At 42.4% G+C, this 19829-nt stretch overlaps 1 protein-coding gene across 4 annotated transcripts in view; it reads left to right on the top strand.

Annotated features, from left to right (window-relative positions):
- ARMC3 (armadillo repeat containing 3) overlaps window positions 1-19829 on the top strand; it is a 111927-nt gene that overhangs the window by 64691 nt on the left and 27407 nt on the right. For 3 of the 4 annotated variants that reach the window (XM_030818466.1, XM_030818463.1, XM_030818465.1), the window contains 6 exons: window positions 5691-5940; window positions 9726-9862; window positions 11067-11235; window positions 14755-14852; window positions 16142-16237; window positions 16674-16790. In XM_030818466.1, coding sequence (XP_030674326.1) covers window positions 5691-5940; window positions 9726-9862; window positions 11067-11235; window positions 14755-14852; window positions 16142-16237; window positions 16674-16790 — 867 coding nt within the window. The remainder of the gene's footprint in view (window positions 1-5690; window positions 5941-9725; window positions 9863-11066; window positions 11236-14754; window positions 14853-16141; window positions 16238-16673; window positions 16791-19829) is intronic. The other variant, XM_030818464.1, reaches the window with a different exon arrangement.

Genomic DNA, 19829 nt, shown 5'->3' with positions numbered 1-19829 from the left:
AACACATTTTTTTTTCCCTGTGGCTAGGCTTTACTTTAATTATGTTAATTTTAAAACCATCATTTTAAGCATTTGCCTACAGTTAATTGGTTCTCTCCCTTAATTGTGAAAAACTCCTTAAATAATATTTCTTTAAAAGACGAACATTCTCTTGGCTAGTTTTGTCAATCCTGGAGTTCAGCCAGAGTTTAGGGGCACATATACTAGCGTCCTGCAGCTGTGGGGCTGCGGCGGGATGATTCTTGTTCTGGACTCAGAAATTGACCATTTTAGCAAACACACTCCACTTCTTGGATCATTACCTTTGTTGAGAGACTGGCTGGAACAAGAGTCAGGAATTCTGTTTATAGCATTCCAAATCTGGCTGTGATAACCAGGAGACCTGTTTATCATAACGGCCAGTGTTCCACCTGTCCAGACTTCCTGCAGCCAGCAAGGCTTAAAAATGCCAGCTCTGAGTCGCTGCTGCGTACACACCGCCCCTGACCACTTGCAGTGTGTCTGCCACCAATATGTCTTCCTTGGAGTGACAAAACTCACGGAGACATATGAAAAGTCATGCTGGTGGGAATGGTTGTAATCACTGTTAACAAACAAGGTTCTTATTGCCAATATCACCATCTGTTCCATCGGGTTCCACATATTACCCTGTATGTGGGCTCTGTTAAACAGATTTCTATTCTGCCCAAGGTCACCCTTGATTCATGTTACTAGACTTTGCAGATGGGTTGAATGTGAACCTCAAATTGCAGCAAGGATTCAACTCTGAAAGGTACCAAATGGTGTCATCTGGTGCACACTCAAATAAACAGAGTCAACAATGTCTGCAAAGACAAAATAGAGACATCCCTTGATAAAAGAGATGAATATGTTCCCAAGAAGTTGCCTAAAGTGCAAAATTTTAATTCTTGAATACCATCTAAAAATTACCTCACTGTATAATTGGAGAAGCATGAGGGCGGGAGGAAATGAACCAATTTCAAGAGCAGCTGTAAGTGATAAAACTGGAAATCCCAGTGTTGGTGGATCCTATCCCTTCTTGCAAACTTAAAGCTGAGCTAAGCACTTTCCTCCTCCCTCCTTCTCAATACCTGCAGCGGATTTCTGCTCACACACCTTGAGTTGATTCGAGTCAACTAAAATATATTGATCTTCTCAGCACCAGAAATATAAATAAGACTCAAATATTACCTCTAAGAGGTATGTACCAGGTACAGACATAGCACAGTGGAGGGAGTGATTAACAAGGAGGACCATGATGGTCACAGATGACTTTGCAGAGGAAGGGACAGGTAAGCAGAGAGTGAAGAATGAGCTAGTGTTTTCTAGCCACAGGTGCCAGAGGGATAGGGAAGGGTGTTTGGGACAAGGGGACCACAAGTGCAAAGACACAGACATGAAATCGCACAGTGTTTTTAGTGAGCCATAGACGCTATTTGTGTTTGAATTTTTCCTCAGTGATGTTCTTAGTGTCCTTTCTGTAAGTGCTCTTTTATTGTGGGGCTTGGGCATTTGAATGAAAAATCTGCTGAATTCCATTCATGAGTGCTGCAAAGTAACATTTTTAAATTGTTACTTTTTTCTGATGTAAACATTTATGCCAGAATATCACATTTTTAAACAAAAAGAAATGCGTATATTTAGCACACAAATACTCTGAGCTCATGTTAAAAAGAAATCTCCTTTGGGGATCCAGAAGTGCCTCCTTGAGGAAAAGACATTTGCACTGAGCTGTGAAAGAGGGCTGGGCATTGTCCTGGGGGAAGAGGATGTCAGGAAATGGGAGCAGGGCAGGGGAGCCATGATGTCGGAAAGAGCCTGGCATATTGAAGGCTGCAAGAGAAGCCTAGAGCACGGAGCAATAGGAAGAGGCGGCGAGGGGCGGGGGGGTGCATGGGGCTGGCGTGAGAAGTGGGGGCCGCTTGTGTAAGGCCTCGGAGACCATGTCAGAAATTTGGGGGTAGGCCAGGCATGGTGGCTCACTCCTGTAATTCCAGCAATTTGGGATGCCAAGGTGGCAGGATTGCTTGAGGCCAGGAGTTTGGGACTAGCCTGGGCAACATAGCAAGACTCCATCTCTAGAAAAATAATTTAAAAATATAACAAAAAAGAAAAAGAAAAAATTGAGAACTTTATCCTAAGCAATGGGAAACTGTGAAAGTTTTAAGTAGGGGAGCAATATGATTATAATTTTAAAACATCACTTTAGCTGTAAGATGGAGGAAGGACTGGAGGGGGCAAGGAGAGACCTCTTAGGAGATTATTTATATCAACCCACAAGAGAGGATGCTGAATTGGATTCTGTGGGAGGATGGAGAGAAGGGAGAGATTTGAGAAATATGAAAGAGGAAAATAGTCAGGACTTGCTAATAGATTGACGTCACATGACATGTCAAGCTTCACCTCTGTTTACATATATCAAATGATATAAACAGATGTTTTTATACATTCCCATATTTGTTTTTTAGTTTGTTTTTTTCCCAATTTACATTTTAAACTCTTACTTGATTAAACTCCAACTGGATGGAGACTAATGATAGTAAATATCAGAAAATATTTTCAAATTATTGTGATGACATATGGCCCTATAATTCTGGATTTTAAAACAAAGCAGTTTGACTTCCATCCCATTCATTTGGATAATGCTATACTATTTGGGAAACTGAAATGTGTTTTAAAAATATGACAGGCTTCAGCTTGTGTACAGGGAAAAATACAACAGAATGCCTGAGGTTTGAAATAAACAGAATTAATTCAATTCTTTTTTGTTTTTTAAACAAACAATTTTGTTTAAAAAGAATTTTGTTCAATTCTTTTATGTTTTTTAAAGTATAAATTCTGCACTCTACTTCTATATATAAATTAGTTTTTTTAAGGCAAGAATGATAGTTTAATTTTCCACCATAATAAGTTAATCTCAGTTATTCTTTTTAGACTTAGTGCTGCATATAGCAAATTACGGGCAAATATGCACATATAATGCAGGTTGTGCCAGCTGTGCCTGCACGATTCATCTTTCTGTGCTGGCATTTATGTTCAATTTAGTAAAAGCTATATTCCACTGTGTACTAGAATCTTTGGTTTTTTAAACAGCTAGGTTTTTATGCATTTCCCTTTACTGTCTCCATGAAGAGCAAAGAAAAGAGCAGAAGGTAGAGATATAAATGAACCAAGTCAAAATATGCCTTTGTAGAGGAGAAAGAAAGAAACAAAATCAAAGCAGAAAGGCTGAGTGTTCAGATATACCTGATGTAAATTCCTGTATCTCCATGATCCAATTTTTCTTAGCTTCTTAGTTTTCAAGACCAGTGAAAAAGATGATGTATAACCCCGCGAACTCCTTTAGCTTTCCAAAAACACCCTGGTACACACAAAAGACAAAGTCTTTGAGAATTTATTGTATGCATTTACTTAAAATACTTCTGTTTCTTTCCTGGATACCATTGAAGTACCCTGCGATTGTATGCTCTTTCTTAACTCTACAGGATGTTTTAAAAAGTGAACATTCTCAAGGGAAAACCACCAAGTGACAAAGGAATCATACATTTTGGCCAAGGCATGTTTATAATGATTAAAAGATACAAGGTATTTGGTTTAAGGGGCTGATTACATTAAATACCTGAAAAATAAGTCAAAGGAAAAACTGATTTTTAAGGAGGTTAAGTATATATTATTAATTAGAAGATATGTACAATTTAACACTTTTGCTGGTAGTTGTAAAAGGTATTCGATATTTCCATTGCAAAAATATGAGATGTCTCTGATAAACTAATATATTAGAACCTCCAACTTCTCCCACTTTCATAAAACCTAATGAACGCCACGCCAATTAATAATAGGAGAGAAGATGAAAAGTGAAATTATCTTAAGAATGCTTATTTTATCCCCTAGGAAAGGAAATTAAATGCTGACCCTCGGGCTATTATAGTGAGTGATGCAGGGCCTTTGGATATTTTTGTAGAGGTAAATTTTGGTTACACGTCATCTAACCAAATTTTAATTTTAAGGGACGTCATCCTAGAGAAAGAATGGGAGATACCAAAGAAGGATTAAATGTACAAGGACTGGAGAAGGGGTAGAAACGAAATGAGGCTCTGCTTTTGCCTTTGTGGGATGTGGTGTGTTTGATGGACTGGTTTATATAAGCCAGGGTGGGAGGTGGTCCTGCGAGGGTGACACCAAGTGAGCCCTCCGTTCTCCAGAGCTGCTGTCCCTCTTCATTATGTTCCTGCCCAGTCACTGTGGTTCAGTTTCTTTCAGAGCTGGTGCCACAGTCACAGCCTCCTTACACCTATGGCTACCAGTCTCTTTATGGAGATTTCATTTACCTCCCCTCTGATGGACAATTGTCATAACTTCTTTTCTTGAGGTTGTGAGTCCTCCTTCACAATAAGCAAATTGAAGTGACAGTACCAAATTAAATTTAATTCATCACAATACAGGGTGATGGGCTGAATCATATAGCTTCAGTTTTTTTTTAATTTTGGTTATTATTATATAGTCCTAAATGAAAAAATGTGTCAAAAACTTAAAAGAGATGTTCATATTATTGACATCTCAAGTATTTTTATTGTCTTGACTTCTATTACTATGATGATTTAAATGGATTTTGAAAACAGAATTTTGGGTCTCCCTTTAAAATCAAGATGCTCTCTTTATCTTGTTGCTTGGAACATCTCCTATTTATAGCAATTCCAAACATTGAAGAACATAACTGAAGTATCTCCTACTCATTAAAATGCTCTAATTTTTGTTTTTACTACCTATGAGCTTTAAACTGATTTAAAAATAAGGACAGCTGGCATCTGGAGCCCTTCCACCCTGGCTTGATCTTGGAAGCTAAGCAGGGTAGGCTAGAAGTTGGATGGGAGACTGCCTGGGAAAACTGGGTGCTCAAAAACAAGGACTATTTTGTGGTCTTAAAAGAAGATTTAGGCTATCTAATTGTGAAAAAATGTTAGTATATTAATAGTAACTGTAGTCTTTTTATACTAGAGACAGGAAATTTAACAACTGAATATGCCTACATTACTAAAATTATCTATTTATATCCATATCATGACTTTGATCTTTAATGTTTAATTTGTAAAAGCAGTATTCACATGCAGAATGATTTGCTGGTTTCAAACCTGTTAACCTTTGACTACAATTAACAACCTAATTTGAAGAAGAGGAAGACAGGCTAATGAATTTTAACTTAAATCGGTAGTTCCCATGCTCACTCATTCCTACTATTTAAGGCTTTTGTTTTCTTAATAGCTAGGAATATTTTATCTTCAAGAAAACTTTCTAAGAATTTTATGGTTCATGTATGAAATCACACAAGAGTTTCTTTAAATAGAATTTCCTGGTCTTATAAGTAAATTAAAATAATAATAATGGTTGTACCATTTTTTAAAGAAATAGTAGTCATCTATTTCTGAGGTTTCTAAAAAGTAGTAATGATATATTTTTCTATAACCAAAAGCCATACAAGTAGAAAAAGAATTATTTAAATTCATTCATAGCTCAAAATTTCCCAGACTCCATTTAAATCACTAGCACTCAATTCTGGGTTCATTGCATGGCAAATTAATTTATTTCTAAAATAGTATTTCTGTACTCATTTGTTTTAGCAGCTTAGTTGCATGCTCCAAAGATAATTTTTTGAATTCAGATGAATCACATTCATTTCTCCTTCATTTACTCAGCGCTGCTGCTGAAGCTGATGGTATTGATCCATTAATAAACGTCCTGTCTAGTAAACGAGATGGAGCCATTGCCAACGCTGCTACAGTATTAACGAACATGGCCATGCAGGAGCCCCTGCGCCTGAACATACAGAATCACGACATCATGCATGCCATCATCAGCCCACTGCGTTCTGCAAACACAGTCGTCCAGAGCAAAGCTGCTCTCGCTGTCACTGCAACTGCGTGTGACGTTGAGGCCCGGACTGAGGTGAGAATTTTAATAACATGTGTTCTCTCACTTTTCTGGTTAGTACCTACTGGTGGATTCATTTGAAACATTTTTAAGTGATTGAACCTACCTGTCATTTAAGTCCTTCAAAACCGATAAAACAGTGGAAAACGAATTGGCATTGTCTTGTCTTGTTTATTAGCAAAGAAGGTGAGCATGCCCTATAAACCCAGCAATTCTAAGTGTATACCTAAGAGAATCTGTTGCCTCTGTGTACCAGGAAGCATTGTTTATAATATCTAAACAAATAATATCTGAAACAAATTGTCCGATTGTTAAGAAAATGGATAATGCATTGTGCTGTAGCCATAAAATAGAATCTCATGTCAGTGAAAATGAATGAGCTACAGCCCCGCATGTCAACAGAGATGAGTTCAAAAGCATTATGCCAAGCAAAAACAAGTTGTAGAAAAATACGTACTTATGATTCCATTTATGTAACGTTCAAAAGTATGCAAAGCTAAGCACTATGCTGTTTTGGCATGCATACATAGAAGTTAAAACTATAAACAAAATTGAGGGAATGCTGAATCCGAAATTCAAGAAAGCGGTTGCTTCTGTAGTGAGAAAGGGGGGCATGTAATTGGGTGGAACACCCAGGGGTTCATTGTCATTGATATGGTCATCTCTTAAGCTGGATAGTAGAGAAACAGGTGTGCTTTTTACTAGGACTCTTTAAATTATACATGTGGATTATTATATGTACTCTTGTGTTTCTCTTATATTTCTTATTTTTAAAACATACAATTGCATTTATCTGAAAATCTATTATATAAAAATGTCCTTGATAATTTATGGTGATCCTATTAAATCTTCAGAAAAACTTTATTTAGGCCAGGTGCGGTGGCTCACACTTGTTATCCCTGCACTTTGGGAGGTGGAGGCAGGTGGATTGCTTGAGGCCAGGAGTTCGAGGCCAGCCTGGGCAACATAGGGAGCTCCGCATCTCTACAAAAAGACTCTGCCTTCTAAAAGAATAAAAATACAACTGGACTTAAATCAACAAACATCCTTTTATTTTTCTCAATTTTCTCACATTTTCATGTCACCATGGCACTCATTTGAACAGCCTGGAACTTTGTTCTTCTCTGTCCCATAAAAATAACAAAACCAACGTTTATTTGGCACCTACTATGTGCCAGTGCTAAGCACTTTACATGAATTTAAGCCTCATTTGAGATAGGTATGTTTGTAATCCCCATATTACAGATGAAGAAAACGAGGCTTAAAGAAATATGCTCAAAGCAGAGTTGGTAAGTGGCGAGTCAGGGATATGAGAACACATCTGCGTCCAGAGCCCAAGCTTCACACTATGCTGTCTGCTCAAACAACTGCCTAATCTTTTTCTTCGGTCTCCTTGATCTCTATTCTATCTCCCTTGTTTGTTACCATTGACTCACTTCATTAGTGCTCACCCACTCAGGTAGTAGTAGGTACCAGATATGTATTTACCAACTACTGCATGCCAGGTGCTCTGCTGGGTATCAGGAGCACAGTGACAAACAAGGGTCCTGTTTATACCTCCATGCAGCCTGCAGGGGAGCCCACCTAGTTCCTGGAATATGCAGGAGACCCTTTACTTTTTTCCCTCCCCTCCTATTCCCTTTACTGGCTCCAGGCTGATCTTTTTTTTTTTTTTTTTTTTTTTTTTTTTTTTGAGACAGAGTCTCGCTCTGTCGCCCAGGCTGGAGTGCAGTGGTGCAATCTCGGCTCACTGCAAGCTCCGCCTCCCGGGTTCACGCCATTCTCCCGCCTCAGCCTCTCGAGTAGCTGGGACTACAGGCGCCCGCCACTGCGCCCAGCTAATTTTTTGCATTTTTAGTAGAGACGGGGTTTCACCATGTTCTCGATCTCCTGACCTCGTGATCCGCCCGCCTCGGCCTCCCAAAGTGCTGGGATTACAGGCGTGAGCCACCGCGCCCGGCCCAGGCTGATCTTTCTAACCTGTGGCCCTGGTCACATCATTGCGCATCCTCAATGGGAACGTTAAGCTGCTCGGCGCCATCTGCAGGGGCCCTGGTGACCTGCACCTGCCTACCTAAAAGTGTAAGCTCCAACTCTCTCCAGGTGGAACTCTACACTCCAGAAATGCCACACTGCTTGTAATTATGTCAGAATGCTCTGCTCTCACAGCTATACCTGCTTGATTTCTCTGCTTTCTCCCTTTTCCCCCACCTGATAAATTCCTATTTCTCCTTCAAAATCCAGCTCTACCCTCTTGTCCCCCAGGAGGCCTTTACTTCAGTTTTCAAACTAGGGTACATCTTTCTGTATGCTCCCATTGCACCTCTTGTCTTCCTTTTATGAATTTTAGGGTTCTGTGTAAAAGACTACAAGATCCTTGAGACTTTACGGAAGGAAACTGAGATTTTTCTCCCCTGTGTCCATGTCATTAATATATGCTGAATGAACAGTTGTTAAATGAATGAATGAATAAATGGAGGAATTAATGAATAAATTAAATCTTTGCCTAAAGGACATGTGGTGTTAGATTACTGTCTTATATTATACCTTATGCTTGCTAAGCAAAAGGATGCTTCAAGTGAACTTTCTAAGCTGTCCAAGTAATGTGTGATAACATGTAAGCCTCACCAGGGCCCCTGTGTTTGCGATGAGAGTGGCTGAAAGTAGAACAGATTCCACAGAGATGTTGCCTTAGGATACTACACATTCAAGCTGGTAGAATAAGAACGTTCTTTTTATCCTCCAGGCGCATGGATAATGCAGCATTACATTTCAGACGTGAGACAAGAACTCTGCCCAATCTTTTTTTTTCTGGTTGGAATAATTTTATACATGAGTGATGTCTTTTAATAATGTAATTAATGAAGTTCTATCCAATTCTTTTTCTTTTCCTCTTCAGTCCTTTGAGAAATGAAGACAAGACACTGTGTATAGCTAGCAAAGATGGGTCTTTCTCTGAAGAACTGCTTGAGTGTTGCTTTGGTTACAGTGCTGACTTGGTGGCCAGGCACAGTGACGTGGGGGGTCGTTGCTGGCATCGGTTCATCCAGCCTCAACCTTAGGGACTGTGTTAACTTCCTATTGCCACTGTAACAAATGACCACCACTTAGTGGCTTAAAGCCATGCAAATCGAATAGTATATGGTTGGGGAGGTCAGAAGTCTGAAGCTGTGTCTTATATGTCCTTGCCCTTTCAGCTTCCAGGGGCTTCCCACATTGCTTGGCTTGTGACCCTTCTTGGATCTTTGAAGTGCATCACTGCAACCTCTGCTTCCATCATGTCTCTTTTCTGCTTGCAGCACCTTCTGTCCCCCTCTTATAAAGATCCTTGTGATTACACTGAACCCTCCTGGCTAATACAGGATAACCTCCCCATCTTAAGACCCTTAATCATCTCTGCAGAGTCCCTTCCAGGGATGAGGATATCTTTGGGGGCCCCTTATTCTGTCTATCATACAGCCAAATGAACAGTTCAGTGTTCAGGAGCTGAGTGAATAAGCATCGGGCATCCCATGGGTGGGCAGTGAGAAGACAGACTCCTGCTGCAGTCTCCGTCCCACATAAAATCAGGATGACCTCCCTGGGATCTTTCCTGGGCCCCGAAAACTGGGCTCCTGCGTGTAAGGGTTTGCAATAGATTTTTCACCCCTGAATTTAATAAACCTAAAGATAGACACATTCTAAAGCATTTTTACATAGTTAAAACCTTTCAGCAATCAAATAATGAGATTTTTTTTAAAAAAGCACAAATAGTTACATTCTATACTCTTAATGTGTAACATTTTGGTTTCTGCTTTCAGTTAAGAAATTCTGGTGGATTGGAGCCCCTGGTAGAGCTGCTACGCTCCAAGAATGATGAAGTGAGGAAGCACGCCAGTTGGGCAGTGATGGTCTGTGCTGGTGACGAGCTGACGGCCAGTGAATTATGCAGGCTCGGGTGAGTGGATGCCATCTCAAGTTTCTGGCTCAGATGAAGAGCAGAAGATGGAGAGACACACTCTTCAGGCCCAAGGAATTTCAAGCCAAGTCTCCGCTGCTCTCTCAGTCCACAGAAGTTCTGCATGTCCCCAGAGCGGGCCTTGGCTTGGAAGGAACCGCCTGGAGGCAGAGGGGTCCTCATTCACCGCTCCCTCACTGCCCTTGAAAAAATCACCTTCAATATTTTCTTCTAATCCCTTTATCTTGATAAATGCTTCTCTTTTACGTTCTTCTGCTACTGCCAAACAAATTCTATTTGTCTCCCAACTTTCAAGGCTAAAATTAAATAGGCAAGCTGTGTCTATCACCTCTATTTCTTTCCCACCCATCTAAAACTTTCACCAGAATTCCACATTTCACCACCCTCACCAATCAGTTCTATTGACCAAAAGCAGATGAGTTTGTTGCCTTTAACACATCAGCAAATAGGGTTTTAAGTTTCATTTCTTTTCTTTCTTTCTTTCTTTCTTTCTTTCTTTCTTTCTTTCTTTCTTTCTTTTCTTTCCTTTTCTTTTTTTCTTTCTCTTTTTTTTCTTTTTGGCAGAGTCTTGCTCTGTCACCCAGGCTAAAGTGCAGTGGCGCAATCTCAGCTCACTGCAACCTCTGCCTCCTGGGTTCGCGATTCTCCTGTCTCAGCCTTCCGAGTAGCTGGGATTACTTTTCTGTATTTTTAATAGAAACGAGGTTTTGCCATGTTGGCCAGGCTAGTCTCAAACTCCTGACCTCAAGTGATCTGCCCGCCTCAGCCTCCCAAAGTGCTAGAATTACAGGCATAAGCCATCACATCTAGCCCCAGGTTTTAAGTTTCTATAGACAGGTTTCATTTATTAATTTCTAAACATTTGGCTTCTTTGCATATATTGTCTAGTTAGATGAAAAAGTTGAGGTCCAATACTAATTTTGCTTTTAGATGAACAGAGAACTTTTTCCCCCAAAAGCATCCTTTTCACCTGTTTGAACATGAGTTACTACTTGGCGTATGTATCCTTAAGAAGGGCAGATTTGTCTTCATAATTCTGCAGTATTACTTTATCTAAGAGAGTGGGGGAGGCTTTAAGCTCCATCTCCATTCTTCCTTCAGGATCTGAAGTCGGTATATAAATGGAGACTCAGTATTGGATGGCTTGTATAAAGCAAATAATGCTTTTTGCTTTTATTGACAGGGCTTTAGATATCCTTGAAGAGGTTAACCTATCAGGAACTCGGAAAAATAAATTTAGCGAGGCAGCTTATAATAAGTTGCTTAACAACAATCTTCCCCTGAAATACAGCCAGACCGGCTATTTGTCATCAAGTAACATAATTAACGATGGATTCTATGATTATGGTCGGGTAAGTGACAGCATTTATTTGTAGCTTACTATGTACAATAATAATTTTTCTTTAATCCTGATGCCATTACATTGCCATTTCATAATCACCTAATGTAATTTATATTTTTACAGGCAGAAACTTGAAAATCAGCACTTCATTCTTAACTTTAGTTATAAGATTTTGCATTTTTTGTTCAGTTTTAACTAGAATCTGCTTACTTGTAATTAAATCAGCTTGCTAATGGCAGTCTCAAGTTTCAGGTAGGATACAAAAGAAGAGATAGGTGGGCCTGGTGATGCATACCTGTAGTCCCAGCTATTCAGGAGGCTGAAGCAGGAGGATTGCTTGAGACCAGGAGCCCAGGAGTTTGAGGCTACAGTGCACTATGGTTGTGCCTGTGAATAGAAATTGCACTCCACCCCAGGCAGCATAGCAAGGCCCTGTCAAAAAAAAAAAAAAAAAAAAGGCATAAAAGAAGGAGCAGGTGACATGGCTCATGCCTGTAATCCCAGAACTTTGGGAGTCTGAGGTAGGAGAATCACTTGAGGCAGGAGTTCGAGATCAGCCTGGGGAACATAGTGATACCCTGTCTCTATAAAAAACTTTAAAAAATTAGCTGGGTATGGTGGCATGCATCTATAGTCTGCTCTACTCAGGAGGCTGAGTTAGGAGGATGGCTTGAGCCCAGAGTTCGAGGATGTAGTGAGCTATGATCACACCACTGCCCTCCAACCTGTCTTTAAAAAAAAAAGTGGCATTTAAAATTTGGGGGCTCTATTATTTCTATTACATGAATGTTGAGAGAAGTGAGAAGCTAGAAATTAAAATATTGAGGACACTTTTTACATGACCGGTTTAGTCAGTATTTTCTACTTCTTCTGGAAACCAAAAGCAATGAGGAGAATGGGGAAAATGTTAAAAACCCACAAATCCCATTTTAAGCAAAACTAGGATGCAGATATGATCTGCAGACTTCAAACAATTTTAAGGGTTGCCAAAAGCTCCCAAGATCAGGCAGAAGCTGTGCAGGAAGAAGAAGAAAAAGGAAAAGGAAAAGGAAAAACAAAAACATCACAGACAGGAACAAGAGGGCTAAAGACAGCAGAGCTCAGAAAGCAAGCACCACTAACACTGTATCCTTCCTGAGGTCATCGGAAAACTCAGAAGCGCAAAAGCTGTAGGTGTGGTTTGTCAGGCAGGTGCAAGAACTCAGGACATGGGGAGCGAGGCTGACAGCAGAAGCCTTCTTGGACCAATTTGGTTCCAAGAAGCAGAGGAGACAGGGCCATAAGTCACATCACTGAGCCCAGTTGCAGGAAGCACTCCATCGTGGTAGTGGAGAACTAGAGAAAATTTGAATAATTCAAAACAGCTTGCCTAAAACTCGACTCTTACTCTCCCTTCTGCCTCCCCCACCTCCTGCCACCACTGCCGTACCCCGTAACACACACAAACCACTGAGAAATTGCTCCCAGGAAGCCCATCTCCTTCAATTATGATAATTTAAAGAGAATGTTGCCGCATCAGGACAAAGCTGCTTTAAGAAAACCAAGAGGGGGCGGGGCGGGGCGGCTCACGCCTGTAATCCCACCACTTTGGGAGGCTGAGGCGGGCAGATCACGAGGTCAGGAGATCGAGACCATCCTGGCTAACACGGTAGAACCCCATCTCTACTAAATATACAAAAAATTAGCTGGGCGTGGTGGCGGGCGCCTGTAGTCCCAGCTACTCGGGAGGCTGAGGCAGGAGAATGGCGTGAACCCGGGAGGCGGAGCTTGCAGTGAGCCGAGATCACGCCACTGCACTCCAGCCTGGGCGACAGAGCTAGACTCGTCTCAAAAAAAAAAAAAAGAAAAAGAAAAAAAAAAAAAAAAAGAAAACCAAACCAAGGGGGGAAAGCAAACAAAAAAACTGAGGGGAAAAGCCGAAAAACGATCGCAGAACACTTACCAGGAAAACCTTGACGTAGATCAGATAACATCGTGAGAAAATGTGTTTGGTCATGAAGTTGTAAAACATTTAACGAGACAATTTCTTTTTTAAAGGGGGATGCTCTGATTCATTCATTCAGTAAATATTGTTTTAAGTTTCCGATATTGGAGGCTGTGAATATGTCAGTGAACAAAGGAGACCAAGGTCTCTGCTCCCATGGTATCAGTGCTGGAGGACAGAGAATAAACACCAAACATGATACTGAAATAAATGATATCCCAGGGTAAAAATGAGAGGCACTGGCCAGGCACGGTGGCTCACGCCTGTAATCCCAGCACTTTGGGAGGCCGAGGCGGGGTGGATCACCTGAGGTTAGGAGTTGGAGACCACCTGACCAACATGGCGAAACCCTGTCTCTACTAAAAATACAAAAATTAGCTAGGCATGGTAGCACGCACCTGTAATCCCAACTACTTGAGAGGCTGAGGTAGGAGAATCACTTGAACCTGGAACGCAGAGGTTGTAGTGAGCCGAGATGGCACTATTGCACTCCAGCCTGGCCGACAGAGCTAGACTCCATCTCAAAAAAAGGAGAAAAAAAAAAAGAAATGAGAGGTGCCATGGAGGGAGAAGAGAGCAGGGCAGAGGCAGGGTGAGGGGCTCTGAGATGCTGGGGAGCCCTGAGGTGGGCGGTTGCAATTTTAGAAGTTGTGGTCAGGTGGGTCTCACTGAGAGGGTGATCATTTCCAAGCCAAAACTTGCAGCAGGTGAGGGCCTTAGTCCCGGGCAAATCTGGGGCTGGGGGAAGTCCTAGGAAAATCTGGGGTTGTTTTCTAGGCAGAAGAATCAACCAGTGCAAGAGCTGTGAGGTGAATATATGTTTGGCATGTGCTAGGCACAGCAGGAAGGCCGGTGCAGCTAGAGCTGGGCTAGCAAAGTGGGAGGAGAGCAGACCCCAGACCAGAGACCTAACGAAGGCCAGGTTAAAGGTCTTTACTCTGAATGGAACAGGAACCGTGGCAGGGTCCTGGGCAGAAGAATGACAGTATCTGTCTTATTTTAAAAGGCTCACTTTTGCCTTCTTCCCAAAGGACCATGAAACGTATCTTGGATGACAAAGGGATTCAGCTATAACTTAATTGGAAAAAGATCTCAAAAGTGATCTAGTCTAGCCCTCTTCCTCCAGGCTGGTGAAACTGCCCACACAAGGCTTTGTCTAGCCTACTTTTAGATACGGCTCACAACACTTTTAGTCATCTGTTCCAGTATTCAGTTACTTTTGCAGGCAGTCAGCTCTCCCTTAGGTATATAGATGGATTTGCCAATCCAAATACTTCCAGGGGCCAAGATGATAATGACGGGATGAAACAGCTGAGTGTAAAGCAATCGAGATGATAAGGAACTGGATCTGTCCTGCCCAAAGGCAAGAACATTCACAAGCTTCAGGTTCCTATTTCTAATTTTATATATGTATATTGTACATGTGCATGTTTGTGTGTGTGAAATGAGACACCGCCAACAGCCGATAATATATTCTAACTGTATTCATTTTCGAAAACATGACCCATGCAGATACTATTTTTTGGTCCTTAAATTATCTTACAGATAAATCCCAGCACCAAACTGTTGCCTTTGAAGGAGCTCTGCTTACAAGAACCAAGTGACCTACGGGCTGTACTCTTAATAAACAGTAAATCTTATGTGTGAGTCTCTGCAGGGAGAGGGGATGCAGGGAAGCACATACTGCTTGTTGTTGTTTCTCCATCGACATGTGAATATGCAAAGATTCCCAGACTCTTTTCTCCTGTATCTAGCACCTCCATGAAAATAAACACCGGCTCATAAACTCACAGCCTGACGTGGAATAACCATGAAATAGCCACCACTGCAAATCAGTGCACTCTCTGCTCTCTTTCTTTGACTCCATACTGCCAGTCAATTTCAAGTGTATTCTGAAGTCAAGGCCTCTTACCATGGAGTCATTGAAGAAAGTGTAAATAGCAGCAAACCGAGATGAATCATGTTTACAATTCTCCAGGACTATGTGCTGGAGTACAGTTGCCACCCAACATTTTTCTTTGAGATAAGAAGTAAATGATAGAGCTAAAAATTAAAGCTTCCACGGTCTTCTTTAAAATGACCATGGCTGGGCACGGTGGCTGACGCTTATAACCCCAGCACTTCGGGAGCCGAGGTGGGCAGATCACGAGGTCAGGAGATCGAGGCCAACATGGTGAAACCCTGTCTCTACTAAAAAATAGAAAAATTAGCTGGGTGTGGTGGCGCACACCTGTAATCCCAGCTACTCAGGAGGCTGAGTCAGGAGAATTGCTTGAATCCGGGAGGCAGAGGTTGCAATGAGCTGAGATTGCACTGCCACTGCACTCTAGCCTGGCAACAGAGCGAGACTCCGTCTCAAAAAAAAAAAAGAGAGAGAGCGAGATCATGTATATCTACATATCCCTATAGTAGTTATGTGATACACTTTATACAAATAATTTATGTTCTAGCTTATGAAAGGCTTTATAATAGTCTTTTTGCAGTGGCTCACACCTATAATCCCAACCCTTTGTGAGGTTGATGCAGGCGGATCCTTTGAGCTCAGGAGTTTGAGAGCAGCTTGGGCAACATGGCGAAACCCCATCTATACAAAAAATACAAAAATTAGCCGGGTATGGTAGCACATGCCTGTAGTCCCAGCTACTTGGGGGACTGAGGTGGGAGGATCGCTTGAGCCCCGGAGGTCAAGTCTGCAGTGAACCATCATCTTACCACTGCACTCCGGCCCAGGCAACAGAGTGACATCCTGTCTCAAAAAACAAACAAAGAAAAAATGACTTCTCCTTTGTACTTTAAAAATAGTATGTCACTGTTAAAAGTCAGCTCCAGTTATGACTTTCGAAAAAAATTCTGTTTTGTGGAATAAAACGATAATCTATTGACAAATAGATTATTTTAATCTATATATAATTTTAAATGTGTAAAATTTTAGTTCTCCACCTTCATCTATGGAAGATAAATCAGATGTTGGTTATGGACGAAGTATTTCTTCTTCATCTTCCTTAAGATCAACTAAAGAAAAGACCAAGTAAGAAAATGATGTTTTATCTGTATGCAAATAACTTCCCCTTTAATTTGAGTGTGAAAAATGTTTTAGATTTTAGATTTGGGCAACTTGATTTTTATTCTTCTTATGGTAATACAGTTGCACAATTGCCTTTTACATTGCAATGGGAAAGATCTCTGGAATAGGAGCCAGGAAATCTGGTTTCGCCTTCTATTTCTTCGCCCTGTGGACCTGCAGTGATTTGGGCCACATGACTTAGTGTCTGTGTGGGTTTCGTTTCCTTAGCTGTGGATGAAATAACACCGGGTCTCTGGCTTCATCATGGGGAAAGGAATCAAATTACATCATGAAGTAAAAATTGTATAATGAAGTAAAAATGCCTTGTAAGCTCTAAATGCAAATGTACTGTTATTTTCCATATGATTGAAATTGCTTGGGTTTATTTTCAAATGACAAGAAAAAATAGTTATCATTTTAGTGCTGGATGTGGATCTCCCATAGAAGACAAATCGGAGCCAGCTTCTGGACGAAATACTGTTCTCAGCAAAAGCTCCACCAAAGAAAAAGGATGGAGGTAAGAAAGTGTCCTGAGTTCCTCATTACCCAGCCAGGCTGGTGGAAGGGAGGGGTGGCTCTTCAGCAGGAAGCTTTCTTCTGACATCAGTGTGTTGAACCAGGCAAGACTCATGAGATGAAATTAAAAAGGGACTTGATTTTTATCTCTTACCATCTCTTTAAAACTTACCCAGAGAGAATTATCTTCTGGCTCTGTCCAAAAACTCGGGTCACTTGGATCACTTGTAGGAAAAACAGGGTCCTACAGTCGCTTTAATTAAAACATGGCAACAGGGACAGCAGTCTCTAGTCAGTCCTTTGAAAGCCCAACCCTGGGTAACCAACTTGGTGTGAGAGTTTCTGCCTCCCGCCGCTGACTTTTGCAGGTTGGGAATCCACGCCCAGGTGTGTGGTCCCGTGCTCTCTCCTCCCACCCCACTTTTGCTTCCACAGCCCTCCCTGCCTCCCTCACTGTCTCTGACCCTCCATGGGAGAAGGAACGAGGAGGAAGAGAAGCAAATAGAGCAACATTCTTACTTGGTTGGGACAATTATAATGTCCTTTTGAGGTCTGTGTTGTTTTTTTTTTTTTCTGAGGCGGAGTCTCGCTCTGTTGCCCAGGCTGGAGTGCAGTGGCACCATCTGCCATCTTGGCTCACTGCAACCTCTGCCTCCCTGGTTCAAGCAATTCTCCTGCCTCAGCCTCCTGAGTAGCTAGGATCACAGGTGTGCATCACTATGCTCAGCTAATTTTTGTATTTTTACTGGAGACAAGGGTTTCACCTTGTTGGCCAGGCTGGTCTCGAACTCCTGATCTCATGATCTGCCTGCCTTGGCCTCCCAAAGTGCTGGGATTACAGGCATGAACCATCCTGCTTGGCCCTACATGTTTACATATTTTTAAAACATACTTCTCCTGTGAGAACTTTCCTGGAATCTTTGAAAAACTGTATTGAGTTATGGTAGACTTAAGCCTGTAAGGGCCACGGTGGCATTGGAGGCTGTGGGGAACAGATACCAGACCCCTGCTGTCTGAGGAGGCTGGGCCCCAAGTCTCCCAAGGCATAGGCAGTGGTTTGCCCTCCTCCTCAGACTGCTTTATTTTCTGCTCTGGCTTTCTTCTCTGTTGTTAGAGTCTTTGTTGCTCAATATTCTCATCACTGCTTCTCATCTGTTCCTGTGATTCCAGTCCCATAGCTTCTGCTTGCTCTCTCCTCTCCTTCCCTGTCCTTCCCTCCCCTCCTTCCCCTTCTCTTCCCTTCTCTCCAGCTTCCCTCTCCTTCCCTTCCCTCCACTTCTTTGTCCTTCCCTTCCCTCCTCTCTCCCTTCCCTTCCCTGTTCTTCTCTTCCCTTCCCTCCCCTCTCTTTCCCTTCCCTTCCCGTCTTTCTCCCCTTCCTTCCCATTCCCTGACCTACCCTCTTCTCTCTCCTTCCCTTTCCTCTCCTCTCCTTCCTTTCCCTCCCTGCTCCTTCCTTTCCCTCCCCTTTCCTTCCCTTTCCCTCCCCTTTCCTTCCCTTCCCTCCCCACTCTTTCCCTTCCCTCTCCTCTCCTTCCCTTTCCCTCCCACCCCTTCCCTTCCCTCCCCTCTCCTTCCCTTCCCTTCTCTCCTGTCTTCATTCCCTTCCCCCTTCTTCTTTTCTCTTCCCTTCCCTTCCCTCCCCTCCCGTCTCTTTCCCTTCCCTTCCCTTCTCTCTCCCTTCCTTCCCATTCCCTGACCTACTCTCTTCTCTCTCCTTCCCTTCCCTCCCCGCTCCTTCCTTTCCCTCCCTGCTCCTTCCTTTCCCTCCCCTTTCCTTCCCTTTTCCTCCCCACTTCTTCCCTTCCCTCCCCTCTCTTTCTCTTCCCTCTCCTCTCCTTTCCTTTCCCTCCCCTCTCCTTCCCTTCCCTCCCCCTTCCTTCCTTTCCCTCCCCCTCCTACACTTCTTCCCTTCCCTTTTCTCTCCTTCCCTTTTCTCCCCTCCCCTCCCCTCCCCACCCCTCCCCTCCCCTCCCCACCCCTCCCCTCCCCTTCCCTTCCCTTCCCTTTACTTCCCATTCCTTGTCCTTCTCTTTTCTTTGTTTTGCTCTGCCCTACCCTTTGGCCTCTCTGAGCTTCTCCCTGCTGGACTAAAAGCTCCTCAAGAACAAAGAAATGTTCTTATTTGAATATTTTATTTTCATCTCTTGTATTTAGCACAGTACCTGGTTGGCACTCATAGGCATTCACATTTATTCAAAAGAACAGAAATCCAAACTTTGGCAAGAAAAGGTTATTTCTGACAAGTTCCACACTTATAAATGATGCATCTGGAGCAAATAGGTTACCTTCTCTTTGTCTCTGTTTCCTCATCCGTAAAACTGAAATAAAAATAGAACCATTTTCATGGTGCTGTTGTAAGCCTCAAGTAAGTCACTACGTGTGAAATGCTTAGCGCGGTGCCTGGCACATGGTAAACAGTCAACCAATGTCAGCTCCTGTTGCTATTATTATTGTTGTACTAAACAGTTGCAAGGAGCCAAAACCCACTCCAACCATACAAGGACATAAAGGAATTCAGTGTAGGGATACAGAGGGTCCTCAGTGAAACAGGTGACAACTGTAGGGCCCGCCCACCTCTCTTCCCCTCTCTCTTTCTCTCTCCACCTGCATGGTAACTTACTTGTACTTGCTTCCTTGCTTGCTTTTTTTTATGGCCTCACCTCTAACTGTAGCTTGCATGTGACCTTGGTTTGCTAAGGGACCAAATCTGGCCCCAATTCCAAAACAGCCTTCCAGTTCAAAAGCCTGGCAGCAATCAAGTACAATCTCTCTCTGTCTCTTCGTGCATTTTCAGGAGATGCAATCTTATTTTCACAGGCCATCCAGAATGTTGGCTGCCTCTGAGACAAGTGTTCCCCTTTAGTCCACCCAGCTATGGCGCTGGGAAAGACTCGGCCTTCTGCTCCCTTGCTAGGGACAGGCCACTTGACTGATGAGCAGCCACAGGACCCTATCGTACATATAGTCCCTCAGTCAAAGTGCACCTTTCCCTCTGGTCCTCACCCAGACGGGTGAACATATCAGCTTTCATCTTTGGTT

The sequence above is a fragment of the Nomascus leucogenys genome, chromosome 9 (genome assembly GCF_006542625.1).
Source record: "Nomascus leucogenys isolate Asia chromosome 9, Asia_NLE_v1, whole genome shotgun sequence".
Lineage (NCBI taxonomy): Eukaryota > Metazoa > Chordata > Mammalia > Primates > Hylobatidae > Nomascus > Nomascus leucogenys.
Note: the sequence above shows the minus strand (reverse complement) of the source record. Positions and strands in the feature narration are given on the sequence as shown.